Source organism: Paramisgurnus dabryanus, chromosome 19 (genome assembly GCF_030506205.2).
Source record: "Paramisgurnus dabryanus chromosome 19, PD_genome_1.1, whole genome shotgun sequence".
Lineage (NCBI taxonomy): Eukaryota > Metazoa > Chordata > Actinopteri > Cypriniformes > Cobitidae > Paramisgurnus > Paramisgurnus dabryanus.
This window is the reverse complement of record NC_133355.1, coordinates 4284632-4300392: the sequence shown is the minus strand read 5'-3', so window position 1 is coordinate 4300392 and position 15761 is coordinate 4284632. Positions and strand designations below refer to the sequence as shown.

Sequence of the window (15761 nt, the reverse complement as noted above, 5' to 3'; positions counted from 1 at the left end):
GCATCTAAGTTTTGGTCAGTAATTATTTCATTGATAATAGGTTCTTTATTGGTAAGCGATCTAATGTTAAGAAGGCCGAATTTTAACATTTGAGTTTCATCTTTTAGTGTATTGTGTTCTAATTTTATGTTAATAAGATTTGTACGAGACGAGGTAGACGGTGCTCTGTATTTATTTGTTCGAGGAACAGACACAGTCGAGATGTGTTGGTACTCTGGTAAAAAAGGCTCTATGTGCTGGGATATATGTGATCTTGACATGTCAAGGCAGCTAACAGACTGATGGGTAAGCCGATCTGTCTGTTTCCTGTCTGTTTTAACACACACATTTATCTTATTTTCTGGTTAAAAGTTTATTTTGTCAAAAAAATCCTTGGCTAAGGTTTCTATGTGAGCATAGAAATGCAAACAGTAAAATGATGTGTTTGTACTGGAAATGTTTATGTGTATTTGCACAGTGAATAATGAATCAGGAAGTCTTCATTGTAAAAAAATCTCCATTCCCAAATGAAAATTTTCTAGTCCCATATGTGACACACAGGGAATACAATGGAATAGTGGATTGCAATAAGGTTAGTAGTATACAACCTAATAGTTAAATAATATTTTTTGATCATACCCTTACTGGGGGCTGAGCCCTCCTAAAATGAAAATCCTAGAATCGCCCCTGCTCTGTCCCATACCTGCTAACCACAACACATCCTCCATTTCTCTTAAACTAGTAATTTTTGCCAGTAATGCTTTTATGTCACCCACCGCCAATCTTATACCTTGTGTCTCTTTCTCCAACGCAGCAATCCAGGGACCAGCACCGTCTCTTAAACTTGGCAACAAATTTATTATAGTCTCTAAATCCCTATGAGCCCATGGAACATACACAGCGGTTTTTCCTCCAATACGCAATGGAAATACACTTACACCTGGCTCATTCATTCCACCTCTAGGGGTACTTTTCAATAATGGGGATCTGTCCTCCATTGGGTCAAAGTCTAAAGCTAATGTGTCCCTATACTCAAATCTCTGTTTCTCTCCTCTACCAAGATCTTAGCTCTGTAAGTTCTTTATCCTTCAGGTCCTGACATTTTTGTCATATCTATACCACCTTTAGAGGCTGGGTACTCTTGTGTCATTTTCATATTTAGCCATTCTTCAGTTTCTCGCTTTCTCTGTTCCATAGCATGCACTGCCCTAACCTTTTGTTGTTTAAGCACCCTTTCTTTTGCTCTCTCCCTCTATCCTGCCTTTCTTGCTCCAAAATCATCCTTTCTTCCTCTTGTAATCTTTTACCCAGCTCTCTGTCCTGCGATAGCCCTGCTAAACCCAAATACTTCACATCTTTAGTTCATTCTGTTATTTCCTTTGCTCTCTGTTCAATTAGTCGATCCAGATGTTCTAGCTGAGTCCTGGTATACTGACTGGCTCCTCCTGCTGCCTGACTTTGTTCACTGATTGATTCTTCCTTTCCTCTATTCATCTCATCATACAGTTCCAAATTTCCCTCAACTTCTAATTCCCCTTTAAGCTGCATAGTTCCTTTAATAATTGGATACAGTGTGCTAGCATTTGGTGAAGCAACAGGGGTGGTTGGGGCTGGAGTGAGAGCAGTGAAGGAAGGGTGACTTTCAGAGAGAGTGGTGAAGGGAGGGGTGATTGTGTGCGTGTTAGAGGGAGGGCATGGATTGAGGGGGGCCTGGGCAGTGGGCGGTGCATAGGGCGGTGGCTTAACTGTTGTAGTTATCACAGGTAATTGGTTTGCAGTGTCTAATGGCTGTTCTAGCAATCTTGTCTTTTCTATTCTTTCATTTTGCTTTGCCAGCTCTTGAGCTCTGACCTCTTCTCTATCAGCCATCACTCTTTCAGCTTCCTTACTCCAGCAACCTCTAGCTTTTTCCCACAATTCCATTCCATCTGACAAAGCTTTTCTTTTCTTTTCTCTTTCTTTCCATCCTTTTTCGCTTTCAACTCCTGATTAGCTATGTAATGATTCATCCAAATTTTCATACTCTTTATTTTTTCTTTATTCCACGTTCCCTGTTCTGGCCAGTGAAAGGGAGGCTGCTCTCCTTTCTTATATTTGTTACTTCTGGTATACCATTTTAGATCATTACACCACTCAGCCAATGCTGTACCATCAAACCCTTTATCTTGTAAGTTACACCATTCTACCGGGGCCACAGTGATAGCACGCCCTAATTCTTTTGTTGCTACTTCCATGTTACACTGATCTCCTTTTCACCAATCACTTTATATTTCACACAACCACTTTTAAGATTTGATTCAAATTTATACTTAGCACTTCCACTGTCAGTTCTTTATATCCCACAATTTTTTTTGGACACATAAATTTTACAACTGAAAAAACTTTTTATCTCAGGCCAACTAAAACGATCCCTCTGATTAATTGGGCTATTTTAAATGCAGACGTAACTGTATTGATCTCAGATTCTTCTGTTTTAATTATTAACCTTCCTTCTGTTAATTTATCTTTTGTTAAATCAAATACACTCAATAATTACTTTTCAATATTAGATCAAGATTTCAGGTTCCACCAAAATTCAATGTTTTCAGTAACAACTGACATTCAATCACGGACAATATTTTTCACACAGGATAACTGGTCCGTGTACTTGGCGGCCAATGGATTTTCCTTTTGAAATCAGAAAAACAAAATAGGTAATCGAACTGTTTCCCGACTATCATTTAGAAATAGGAGAACAAAAATCGGGAAATTACTTGTTTCCGGGTTTTTGTATTGATTATTGAAAAAGAAAAACGAAAAAATTACCCGTTGTCCGATTTTTAAAAATGTGTTTATAATTGGAAATCGGGAATTAAAACACACGTGTGAAAATCTTATTTCTTAATTTTGTGCAGATTGTATGTAGTGACCCGGAAGCTACTGAGTATGACCAAAGATCCTTTAATTAGGGAGATACCAACCTTTCGGCATTCTACCACTGGGAGACCTGTAACATCTGTTGCGGGGGTGACGGTCAATTACAGTTACATTTGAGAGTTTTTGCAGGAATTTAAGATTACATTTAATCTGTTAATCAACAAACTCTTCCACTGCATACTGTAGCAGTACGCATTTTTATGCTAAGCTTGCAGGCTTCCCTAAAGGGTATTTGCTATAAGGGACTTGCATAAACTGTTCTGTTCATGTCAATGGAACATGTCTTTGCACGACTATGCAGATTTTATTGCAGAAAATAAAAAAAATGGACTGAGTTGTGGTGATATTGCCGCTGCATTATGTACCCAGTTTGGCACAACACGGGGTTTTTCGGAGAGAAATGTGCGGAGATGGTGTGCTGAGCAAGGGCTTGTCAGAGACTTGCCCTGACAGCCAACTCGAAGTGGAAGTCGCCGATGGTATTGCTGAGGTAGGTTTTTAAACATAGCTAACAAATTAATTCTAGACTTTTCAATTAAACTAAATAATTAAGTTTTTTGTATGTAATTCAACTAAACATATACCCCCCCCCATATATACCGAGTATATATTTTTGTGTTTTGTGTGTGTGTGTATCGTTACAGCCCGGTTGCCACACATTTAGGCATTTCTGTGTAGTTTGACTAATACTTATGAAGGAAACATGAGGAGCTTAACCTAAAGAGAAGCCAAACTATTTGTGGTACTAAGTTATAGGCTTGTTCGACTTCATTCGGCGCCGCAAGAACCAACAGACGGATGACGTCAACGTACCGCGAGAGCGATTTGAAAGCAGAGTCCTCCGTACGATTTCGCGAATCGCTCTCGCGGTTCTTTGACGTCATCCGGGTGTCGATTCTTGCGGCGCCGCATGAAGTTAAACAAGCCTTACAGCTTCTTTTACTGCTCACTCAACCTGCTTGCAAATACGTTTCCCCGCGTACTCATGTAATGTAAAATGGTCAAAATATCTAAAACATAATTTGGCTTAGTTGTTGCTTGTTTTGTGTAACTACGGTAAACATACTACGTAAAAAGTCATTATCATGTTATTATGATGAACACGAGCAAAGCAAGCTAACGTTAGCTCATCTTGTGCAGCTGTCAATCAAAGAACGATATAATCTACTGTCAATCATCTCGCCTCAAGACCCGCCCCCATTCAGAACGTTCATAATTATGTAATTATGCAGTGCATTTTTCTTTCAGTGATTTGATGACGTATTAAATCACCGTTACTGTAGCAGTTAAAAGTTTAAATTTTATATGAAGTTAGTACATTTTATGGCACCACAATCAACTACATATATGTGATGAAATATAGTGTGGAAGCATATTGTTTTAGGCTGGGGTTCTGCTTTAATGGACATCTGCCAGCAAATCAGAAAATAGTATTTATAATTGATATTTGATATATATGTAGAGAAAGATTGAGAGATCATTTATCTAGCTATTTATCTAACCTCCACCCCCTAGACTGGATCGTCATTTGGCCGGAAAATGATGACTGGATATCTATCTGCAAAAGGGGTTAAAGCATCTGAGGGCAGAGTGGGTAAAGTGTTGAGAGGGATTCATCAACCCTACCACACTGCAAGACTACAGGTAAGGTTAAATAGCTTTGTATTTTCTGTATTTATTTTCAAAAGAACATTGGTGATTCAGAATCTAATCATCAAAATTAATGAATATTGAGTTTCTATAATAATGTGTTTATTATATTTTAGGGTGCCCGAAATCTGAACCCCATACCCTACAGTGCAGAATACATGGGTCACAAGCTGCATGTAGATCAAAATGAGAAGCTTGTTATGTTTGGAGTGACCCATGTAATGGCTATTGACGGTTTCAGCAAGAAGGTGGTCGGTCACTCCACCATGCCAGTAAAGAATAATATAATCATTTATGAGGAAGTTTACAGGTAAGATAACTTTACTAGTACTAATAATTAATTTTTTAGGGCAGAGTTGTGACTTGACAGTAGATTATTAAAAATGTGGTTCTAACCTAGATTTGTAATGTAATAATTTGGCAAATACTTTGAAACCTTTCTGTTGTAAAATATGTTTTTTAACTTTAACTTTTTTTAACTGGGGTTTATTAAGGTGCACTCACCTTTAACCTAAAAGGGCCGAACCTTTGGAGCCGCTCACTCCCCCAGAAGCATGCACTCACACTTTTTTTGATCGGAGCTCAAACATGTTGTAACATGTAACAAAGGTATTGCGGAGAATTGTCTTTTTCCGGGTGGATCATCAAGACTATTGGTCCTCCTAGTTGTCAATCAGGAGTGTTGCGCAATTGCATTTTTTTAAAAAGTGGAGAAGGCGGGTGTTATGGTGTAAGGGGGTGTGGTTTTTTTGTGTTTTTGTTTTCTCTTGTGATTTCTTCTAGGTGCTGGCGTAATGAACAACACCTGTTATAGATCGGGACGTACGAATAAAAGTGCCTCTGAGACATGGGTCGTGGCACATGGGAAGTGACATCATCCCATGCTGCCACATGATCGCGCGTTGTTTGTGGATCTGTCGTCAGTAATTAAATTAATGTGCTAATTTTAAATGTTAACCCCTAGAATTATGTAATAAAAGATATTCTTCATTATACGTTTTTGGTTTGGATCGTCATTTTTGTTGCAGTTTTGAGCTGACCGTAACAAAATGGGAGCTCGTCCTTTTCTGTTTTTTAAGAGGAAAATATTATTATATTATTTCTCCCAGTTTTTGTTTTCCTCTCATACTTATGTTTTTCCAGTTTTTGTCATTCGCATAGACGAGTTAAATCAGCTGTGCGTTTGTTTGCATTTGTGTTGTAAAGCACGCTAGTAATTGGAAACACCTGTTTTGCGTTATCAGCAGTTAAGCTGTTTGCACGCGAAGCTGCCGACAGATCGTTGTGTAGTTTGATGCTTTTGCCAGTTTGTGAAGTTTTTCGTCTTTTCTTCCACTTTTAATGGAAAAGGATATGGCGATGGGTGAGTAAACACTTTAACATTTATTTGGAAACTGATTTGTGCTGTTGAAGTGTTTTGCTCAAGAGTTTTAGTCTGGTATCAGCAGTTGATATTTGTAAGTTCCACGAGGACTTTGTGAAAAGCGCAAGGTTAAGTGTTAGGTTACTTCTCACATTTGTGACTTTTCCTGGTTAGGCTGAAGCAACGCTTGCGTTGACCCTTTATTATTTTAGTTTGTTATTTTTGTGCCGACGCTGGGCTGAGGGCACTGCCGCAGATGTTGTCTCTCTTTGGTTTGTCCGAGAGAGGTTGGCGCTGACGGTATTAGAGGGCTTAAAGTCACTTAGCTCTTGGCTGAAGTACGAAGTCTAGGGTTGAGGTAGTATTGTTAGGTAGGTGGGAAACGTCACTAAATGTGAGAAGTTTGAGTTTGTAAATATTGTTAGTTTTTTTTCTGTCTCACAATGAGTGTAGAATTGACAGATTTTTTTGAACATCCTTCCGAGGAGGGCTTTAGTAAGCTTTCTAAAAAACAGCTATTAGAGGTTGCAGACAAATTTAAAATTCCCCTTACCACTAAAGATAAAAGTCTAAAGGAAGGACTGGGGCTGGTCATTAAGGCTGCTCTGGTAAAATTAGGCATTTTGACATGTGAACTAGGAAGCCCTTTACCTCTTATAGATGATCAGGAACAGACTAAAACGAAATTTCCTGAAGGGACTGTTACATCACTTACATTTGAACAACAGAAACAGTTGCTGCTCTTGGAGATGGAAAAGAATAAAATGAGTCAGGAAGTTGAATTGCGTAGGTTGGATGTGGAGGCTCAGAGGTTTGCTCTGATTAGAGAGGGTAGATTGGGAAACTACAATTCAACTCCAAAAGCTTTTGATGTGGCTTGTGCTCTTAAATTGATGCCAAAATTTGATGATAATGATTTGGATACTTTTTTTAATTTATTTGAGCGGTTGGCAGGTCTTATGGGGTGGGAAGATTCTGAGCAGACGCTTCTGTTACAATGTGTGTTTTATGGTAAAGCTCAAAGAGCGTATTCCACTCTTACTGTTAGGGACAGTCAGATTTATAGTAAAGTGAAAGAAACCGTGCTAAAAGCCTATGAGTTGGTTCCAGAGGCCTATAGGCAACGATTTCGAGCTTTAAGAAAAGGGGCACAACAAACATTTACTGAGTTTGCAAGGGAGCTAAGGATTCAATTTGATCGTTGGCGCTCAGTCTCACAGGTAGAGGATTTTAATTATCTTTGTGAGTTGTTGTTGTTGGAACAGTTTAGAAATACTTTGCCAGAAAATTTGTCTGTTTATTTAACAGAGCGAAACGTTCAGAGTGCAGAGGCTGCTGCTGTTTTAGCCGATGAATATGTGTTGACCCATAAAGATGTAAAAAGAACTAATTGGCGTCGTCCAAATAGCTCTGTGGACAATGTTTCAGTGGAGGTTCCATTTTTGCCTGCTAATGTGAAAGCTGAGAAAAAGTTAAGAGCTTTTGGTGACAAGAGTGATCAGTGTGCTTATTGCTTAAATAAGGGACATTGGAAAAAAGATTGTCCAGCCCTTAAGGCAAAAATGAACCGTTCTAAATCTGATCTAAAACCTGCTCTTGCTGCTTCCTCGGTTACTTAAGTAGTTGAGGGGGTTGATGTAAATACTGCTCAAGGTAATTTGGTGTTGTGTAGTGATGAAAAGTTGAGTTATGCTCCTTTTATTACTGATGGTTTTGTGTCTCTGGTTGGGAGTAATGAGAAAATTCCAGTTAAGATCCTTAGGGATACTGGTGCTTCAGAGACATTTATTTTGGAGACCGTGTTACCATTTTCAGAGAGTTCCAGTACTGGGAGTGAGGTATTGATAAAAGGAATTGGGTTACAAGTTTTGTCTGTACCTTTGCACACTATGGTACTTGAATCTGAATTGATTACTGGTCAAGTTGTAGTAGGTGTGCGACCCTCTTTACCAGTGGAGGGCATTGCTGTAATCTTGGGAAATAATTTGGCTGGAGGTCATGTATGGAGGGATGTACCACCCCCACCTATTGTAACAGATTCTCCTTCTTTACTTGAACAGGCGGATGGTGATAAACAGTTTCCTGATGTGTTCTTAACGTGTGCTGTTACTCGGGCAATGAGTAAAAATGTTGTCGAAAATCAGGATAAGGAACCTAGACAGATTAGGGATAGAAGGAAAATGTTTCCTAATCTTTCTCTTCTTTTCCCTACAGTCTCTCGTCAGGAGTTGGTGGTGGCACAAAGGGAGGACCCCAGTCTGAAAGAAATGTTTTCTGAAGTGCTAGCTCCGGAAGAGGTAGAGAGTGCAATGAGTGGTTGTTTTGTTGAGGATGGCCTCCTGTTAAGAAAATGGCTATCTGGTAGGGAAGTACCCATAGGTGAGCCTTATGAACAGGTTGTTGTGCCAATATCTCTTCGAGATACTGTGTTGCGTTGGGCACATGGAGATGTTGTGGGGCATCTTGGGGTTAATAAAACGTACAACCATTTGTTGCGTTATTTTTATTGGCCACAGTTAAAGAAAGATGTAAGGAGGTTTATTAAAACCTGTTCAACCTGTCAGCTTACGGGGAAGCCAAATCAGTGCCTTAAACCTGCACCGTTATATCCCATACCTGTAATTGATACACCGTTTCAACATCTGATTATAGACTGTGTGGGTCCATTACCTCCATCTAAGTCAGGAAGTGCATATCTTCTTACTGTAATGTGCCAGAACACTAGATATCCAGCTGCCTATCCGCTTCGTTCAATCACTACCCGTGCTATTGTTAAAGCTATGACACAGTTTATTTCTGTGTTTGGGATTCCAAGAGTTATTCAAAGTGACCAGGGATCCAATTTTACTTCGCATATGTTTAAGGAAGTGTTGCAGCAACTTGGTGTGAAGCAAAATCAGTCTAGTGCTTACCATCCACAAAGTCAAGGGGCTTTGGAACGCTTCCACCAAACTTTGAAGTCGTTGCTGCGGGCTTATTGTGTGGAGTTAAAGGGTGATTGGGAGGAGGGGTTGCCCTGGTTAATGTTGGCAGCTCGTGAGGTGGTTCAGGATAGTCTGGGTTTTAGTCCCAATCAGTTAGTCTTTGGTCATAAAGTGCGTGGACCATTGGCTTTACTTCATGATGGATTAAAGGAAGTATCTGACCCACCTCAGGGTTTGCTACAATATGTAGAGGGTTTCAGGCGTCGGTTATTTTTGGCTGGTCAAATGGCTAAAGAAAATTTGCTGAATAAGCAAAAGAAGATGAAGCGGTTGTTTGATAGGAACACAGAGTCTCGTGTGTTTTGTCCAGGTGACCAGGTGTTGGCTCTGTTGCCTCTTCCTACCTCTCCATTTTGTGCAAAGTTTCTGGGTCCCTATACAGTTGTACGTCAAGTTTCAGAGCAGAATTATTTGATTTCAACTCCTGAGCGGAAGCGACATTCACAGCTGTGCCATGTAAATTTGTTAAAACCTTTTTACTCTCGTTTCAGTGAGTCCGAGAAAGCTCCAGCTGCTGTGGCCATAGCATCTTCTGTGACTGAAATGGCTGAGGATGTTAAGGTACCCGAGGATGGTATTTTACAGCCTCGGCTTAAAAATTCTGAAACCTTAAAGAAACTGGATGAGTTTGTTAAACACTTGCCTCTTAAGCAGAGAGATGAATTGTCTTCTTTAATTTCAGATTTTCCTATGTTGTTTTCAGATTCTCCTTCGCGTACTAATGTGATAGAGCATGATATAGATGTTGGTGACGCCAAGCCAATACGCCAGCATTTTTATCGTGTTTCTTTGGAAAAACAACGCCATCTTGAGTCTGAAATAAAATACATGATTGAGAATAACATCGCTAAACCTTCCTTTTCAAGTTGGGCATCACCTTGTTTATTGGTGGGAAAGCCCGATGGTACGTACCGATTCTGTACTGACTATCGGAAGCTTAACAATATTACAAAACCAGATTCGTTCCCTTTGCCCAGGATGGAAGATTGTGTAGATGCGGTTGGTTCTGCTCTGTATGTTAGTAAATTTGATTTACTCAAAGGATATTGGCAAGTGCCTTTAACCACTCGTGCACAGGATATTGCTTCATTTATTACTCCTTCTGGACTATATTCTTATTCAGTAATGAGTTTTGGTCTTAGAAATGCACCAGCTACTTTCCAACGCTTAATGAACCGTGTAACTTCTGGTTTGGATGGATGTGCTGTTTACTTGGATGATGTGGTTGTGTACAGTGATTCATGGGAACAACACATTGTACGTATTCAAGCACTTTTTGAGCGATTAGCTGAAGCTAAGCTCACAGTCAACTTGGCCAAGTGTGAGTTGGCCAAGGCGACTGTGACTTATTTGGGGAAAGTAGTTGGGCAGGGAAATGTACGTCCTGTGCGAGCTAAGGTACTGGCAATAGATAATTTTCCGCCACCAAATACAAAACGAGAGCTTATGCGGTTTTTGGGAATGGTGGGCTATTACAGAAGTTTTTGTTCAAATTTTTCTTCTGTGGTAGCCCCCTGACCGATTTATTGAAGAAGAGAGTGAAATTTGAGTGGTCCTTGCAATGTAAACAAGCATTTGACAATGTCAAACTGTTGCTTAGTACGGCACCTGTTTTGGCTGCGCCTCGGATTGGATACCCGTTCCAAATTCAGGTTGATGCCAGTCAAGTTGGTGCCGGAGCTGTCTTATTACAAACTGATGAACGTGGAATAGAAAGACCAGTTTGTTATTTCTCCAGGAAGTTTAAGGCTCACCAGTTGCATTATTCTACTATTGAAAAGGAGGCATTGGCATTGATCTGGGCTTTGCAGTTTTTTGAAGTTTATTTGACAAGTGGCACTTTTCCGATTGTGGTGTTTTCAGACCACAATCCACTTACCTTTTTGCATTCTTTGCAGAGCCCAAATCAGCGCCTTATACGCTGGTCTCTTTTTCTGCAGCCTTATACATTAGAGATTCGACACATAAGGGGTGTCGAGAATGTGTTGGCCGATGCCTTGTCTCGGGCTCCATGTGAGAATCTGGATTCCTGATTTAAAAACTTATGACTGTGACTGACTTGTTTTCGTAGGTGCCGAGAGTTGCCGTGGTTCCAGTTACAAGTGAGACCATTTTGAGAAAATCTGGTAAATTGTAACCCTTATTTTTCTGATTAATATAGGTCCTTTACAAGGATCCTCTATCTTAAAGGGGGAGGTGTTATGGTGTAAGGGGGTGTGGTTTTTTTGTGTTTTTGTTTTCTCTTGTGATTTCTTCTAGGTGCTGGCGTAATGAACAACACCTGTTATAGATCGGGACGTACGAATAAAAGTGCCTCTGAGACATGGGTCATGGCACATGGGAAGTGACATCATCACATGCTGCCACTTGATCGCGCGTTGTTTGTGGATCTGTCGTCAGTAATTAAATTAATGTGCTAATTTTAAATGTTAACCCCTAGAATTATGTAATAAAAGATATTCTTCATTATACGTTTTTGGTTTGGATCGTCATTTTTGTTGCAGTTTTGAGCTGACCGTAACAGCGGGTTTTTTCTAAAATTTTAGAAAATCCTCCGCTACACCTTTAAGTCTGTGTGTTTGATTCTGAGTCAGACCTGCTGTGCTTTCCTATGGACTATGGGACCAGGTCAGAGTTGACTGTGGAAAAGAGTTTTATCTGACATTATTCATCCAAGAAAAGCTGGCGCAACACAGACACAATACTCAAAGGCAGCCATACATTCAGACACCTTCTACAAGGGTGAGATAAATGTGTTGTTGAAAATAAATTCTGTTTTCTTGCAATTAAGGCATTTTGTGAGGCAAAACTGCAAGCATACTAACACCATCGTTAAAACATGCACAGAACCATGTGAGAGAGAGAATGTGGTCAGAGGTCAATGCCAGAGTCAACTACCCTTTGAAGTCAGCTTTGGTACATCTGGTGAACCAGGAGGAACTGGACATGGAGGACAACACATCCAAATATTGTGTATCAAACCTGACATGCCAAATGGCTAGGATTGGCATCACAAATGTAATAGAGGCATGGAATGCACACAGGATCCCAGGTATAATTCATTTAGTTTGACTGGCTGCATTAAAAGCATGTTTTGTTAATTAAGCAGTTTAAATTACAGGATGAGAATTTAAATTTCACTCTGAATTTGATTGACAAATTTCTAGTTCAAATCACAAACAAAATTCCAGTATTAAAATTATATTCTGTTTTGACATCTCTGTTCCTGTGAGAGACAAACTAAAATAAATTCCCCTGCAAAAATAAACCATGGTTTTACCACAGTTAAAAAAAAAAACACTATGGTTACGGTAGTAAAACCATGGTTACCACAAAATAACCATGGTTCTGAAAAGTTAATAATAGTCCATAACTTCTTAAATCTAACTACTCACTCTCCCATCCTAAAGGAAAGGGGATACCAAATGAACTGGCTAAAGGAGGGTGTCCTGCAAAACTTCAAGAGGACCATCTGCCTGTTGGTACTGTTGCTGCTGACCTTTATCAGCAGAAACTGGGATCAGCTTTGAAAAGGGAATCCATTTTTGGATGTAATCCTTTCCCATCTGAAGAAGCCCAACAATGGACTAAAATGGAGTTTGGTTCTCACTTTGATTTGTTATCACTACATCAAAATGTAATTAACCATAACTATGGGCCTTTTGAACAATGTATGTATCTTATTGATATCACCAGATGCTGTGTGTGACCTGTTACAAGTGACCTGCAATGATCAATGAAACAGTTTACTGTAAAAAAACATTTTTTACGGAAACTGTAAAACCCGCTTCAATACATAACAATTGCACTTTATCCCAAATACGTTCCGCTTTTACAAGTCTTTCTCAGTCGAGTCTTTTTTTTAGTGGTCTTGTAAACAAACTGAGCTTTTGTCTAAAACTAAGCTCATCAGATTGAATGAAGATACTGTAACATTAGCATCCTTAAACCTAATTGCATTTACCAACTAGTGTTCTAATATAAACATTAAACAGGATGTTGCAGCTTATACAACATTACAGTACAACTTTGAGAACTGAATTTAACAGCAGTTTGCTTGAAATACAAACTTTGCAGCCTCTGTAGCTTTCTGGTAAGTTTAACTTCCTTAAACTTAATTGCATTTACAAACTAGTGTTCTACTCATAAACATTATGTTGCAGCATATCATACCAACATTACAGAACAAATTTGAGAACTGAATTTAACAGCAGTTTGCTTGAAATACAAACTTTGCAGCCTCTGTAGCTTTCTGGTAACACGTATGCCCATCCTTACTAAAACAATGATGCATAACTAACAATCTCATTGTTAGATCTCATTGAAGAAAGAAAGAACATCCAAGAGACCCCTAACCTGATGGACCTTGGAGTTGAACTCTTCTTTTCTGCATTTTAGACAGCTGTCTGCAGTTAACAGCCACTGCTCCACACATGTTCGGCATCCAACCAGAGACTGGCAACATGTGGCAAACATGGGCTCTGACAATAGAGCTGTAAGGTTTTAAACAAAGAAATGATTGATGCTTAAAGGGATATGTAGCACTTATGTCACTGCAATCGTAATAACTATGCTACTGGACCAGTTCTAGGTTCGTTGAGTGGTGTATGTTATATTAGAAAAGACACATGAGACATGAAAACTTATATAAATTAATTAGCAGTTTACTGAACAGGAATAAAAAATGGAATAGGTAAGTTAGTAAGATGAATAGAATAATTAAATAAATATATCGATATAAATTATTCAATAAATGTATTGATAAATATTTACCCCACAAAATGTAGATCAATAAATAATCAATAAATATTTATAGTAAAAGATGTATGTCAATAAATAATCAATAAATATTTACAGTACGATATGTATAATAAATAATTTTAAATCCTTTATATTTAATCTTTTCTTATTTAAATAAGTTTAAATGGATTTAACTGGTTTAAGTATGGGTTTATTCTGGTTAGTTTTGTTCTTAGACCGGTCTATTAAATTTTAATCAGCTCTTTTAGAACAGTTGCTTTAACTATTTTTAAGATATTTGTTTCTAGTTTTCTTTTGAGTTAACTCTTCTTTCTTTAAGGGAACAGGTAAGTATTTTAGTGTGCTTATGTTAGTGTGATTGTTTCACTTTACAGGGTCTAACTCTTCTTTTGCAGGTAAGATGTAAGGAATTTAAATGTTTCTTTTGTTTTGTGCAATTGCTACACTTTGGAGTCTCACTTTAACAGAAAAACATAAAAGGAAAAAAAACAATACATCAACCAATTTTCATACATTCACCCATTCACAAATTTCTCCATTCAATAAATTTAAATTATTGCGTTGCAATTTCAGAGTCCAATTCGATGTGTTCAAAAGTCAATATCCTATGTGATCAAAAGAATATAGGTCAGTGGTTCACTTTTTTCAGGTCAAACCGTATAAGCGATCAAAGTGCGGTGTTTCAGTTCTTGCAGGTTAGAGATCCTTGGGTTGGCTCGCCATCTAGTATCCAGTTGAAATATCTGTTCGTTCGTATGCTGTCTCGCAATACGCTGATTATTCAAAGGTCCGATCTGTCGTCGAGCTGTCCACAAACTTTTCCGTGTATGGGGAAAAAAAACTGGCCTGCTGTAAAATGTCAAATAAATAAATAAAATAAATTATCTCAACAGTAACAACTGCTTATTCTCATGTTTAACACTGATAACGAAGGATTGCGATTCCTCTCGCTACTGACTGTCACCATGGTAACATCAACAAACTTGTAAAACCGTTTCTCAAAACACAAATAAATCAATAAACTCTCAAAGTGTAAGGGAATAATCTTAATATTACATACATTTTCCCTTTTTTACATTAAACATTCATAAGCTGATACACATAGATTGTACACCGATAACTTGTTACACTGTAATATATTGAACTCAATACACATTAAAACACAGTGAAACTCACCAAAACCGTCTTCAAAACACTCCTCAAAACCACCGCTAAGATATTATAGGGATGACTCTTGATGAAAAAAATATTAAAAGTGTTAAATAAGCTTAATTTTGAAGTTTAGTTTAAGGTGTCTGGATTCCGTGTGTATCTTATCGATTTTACGTTAGCGTCTGCCGTTTATGTTAAAAAAACAAAACAAAACAAAACAGCTCGTGCATAACTGTGAAAGTGTCTTAAAGGGACAGTGACATTAAACTAAAGGGATGGTTCAACATCATTAAAAGAATTGAAACCTTTACAAAATCAAAATATTTTAATATATTGTGTTGTTTCTAAATAACTTATGTATTTATTGCTATTTATTTATTATATTATATATTATTATATATATTATTTATATCACTAATATTATTTATGGTTCTATTTGAACTGTGGGTTACAGATAGTTTACCCAAAAATTCTGTCATTTACTCACTCTCATGTTGTTACAAACCTGTATAAATATCATTGTTCTGATGAACACAGAGGAATATATTTTGAGAAATGTTTGTAACCAATGTTCGTGGACCCCATTAACTTCTATAGTATTATTTTTTCCTACTATGCAAGTGAATAGGGCTCACGAACAGTTTGGTTACAAACATTTCTCAAAATATCTTCCTTTGTGTTCATCAGAACAAAGAAATGTACACAGGTTTGTAACAATATGAGGGTGAGTAAATGACAATTCATTTTTGGGTGAACTATCACTTTAAAATTACGGTTACTTTCCATATGAAAAAAATTTACTGAACTTTACACATACCTTTACAAATAAGACAGGTGAATGCCTCCTTAATTTGGCGCCGAGAGGCATTAGACATTATGGCTGTGGTTTGAGTTTTTGCAAGCTCAGACAACTGGTTTATAGTTGAAGTGATGTCTTGGAGGCCCTCGGCAGCTTG

At 38.1% G+C, this 15761-nt stretch overlaps 1 protein-coding gene and 1 pseudogene across 1 annotated transcript; one reads left to right on the top strand and one right to left on the bottom strand.

Moving 5' to 3' along the window:
- LOC135757460 (poly(rC)-binding protein 2-like) overlaps positions 1-15761 on the bottom strand; it is an 85578-nt pseudogene that overhangs the window by 17567 nt on the left and 52250 nt on the right.
- On the top strand, positions 3583-13391 carry LOC135757450 (uncharacterized). The gene is made up of 6 exons (XM_073812776.1): positions 3583-4539; positions 4662-4855; positions 11487-11634; positions 11740-11944; positions 12303-12443; positions 13291-13391. Exons 1-6 carry the CDS (start codon positions 4435-4437, stop codon positions 13389-13391), a joined length of 894 nt encoding a protein of 297 aa, XP_073668877.1. The 5' UTR covers positions 3583-4434.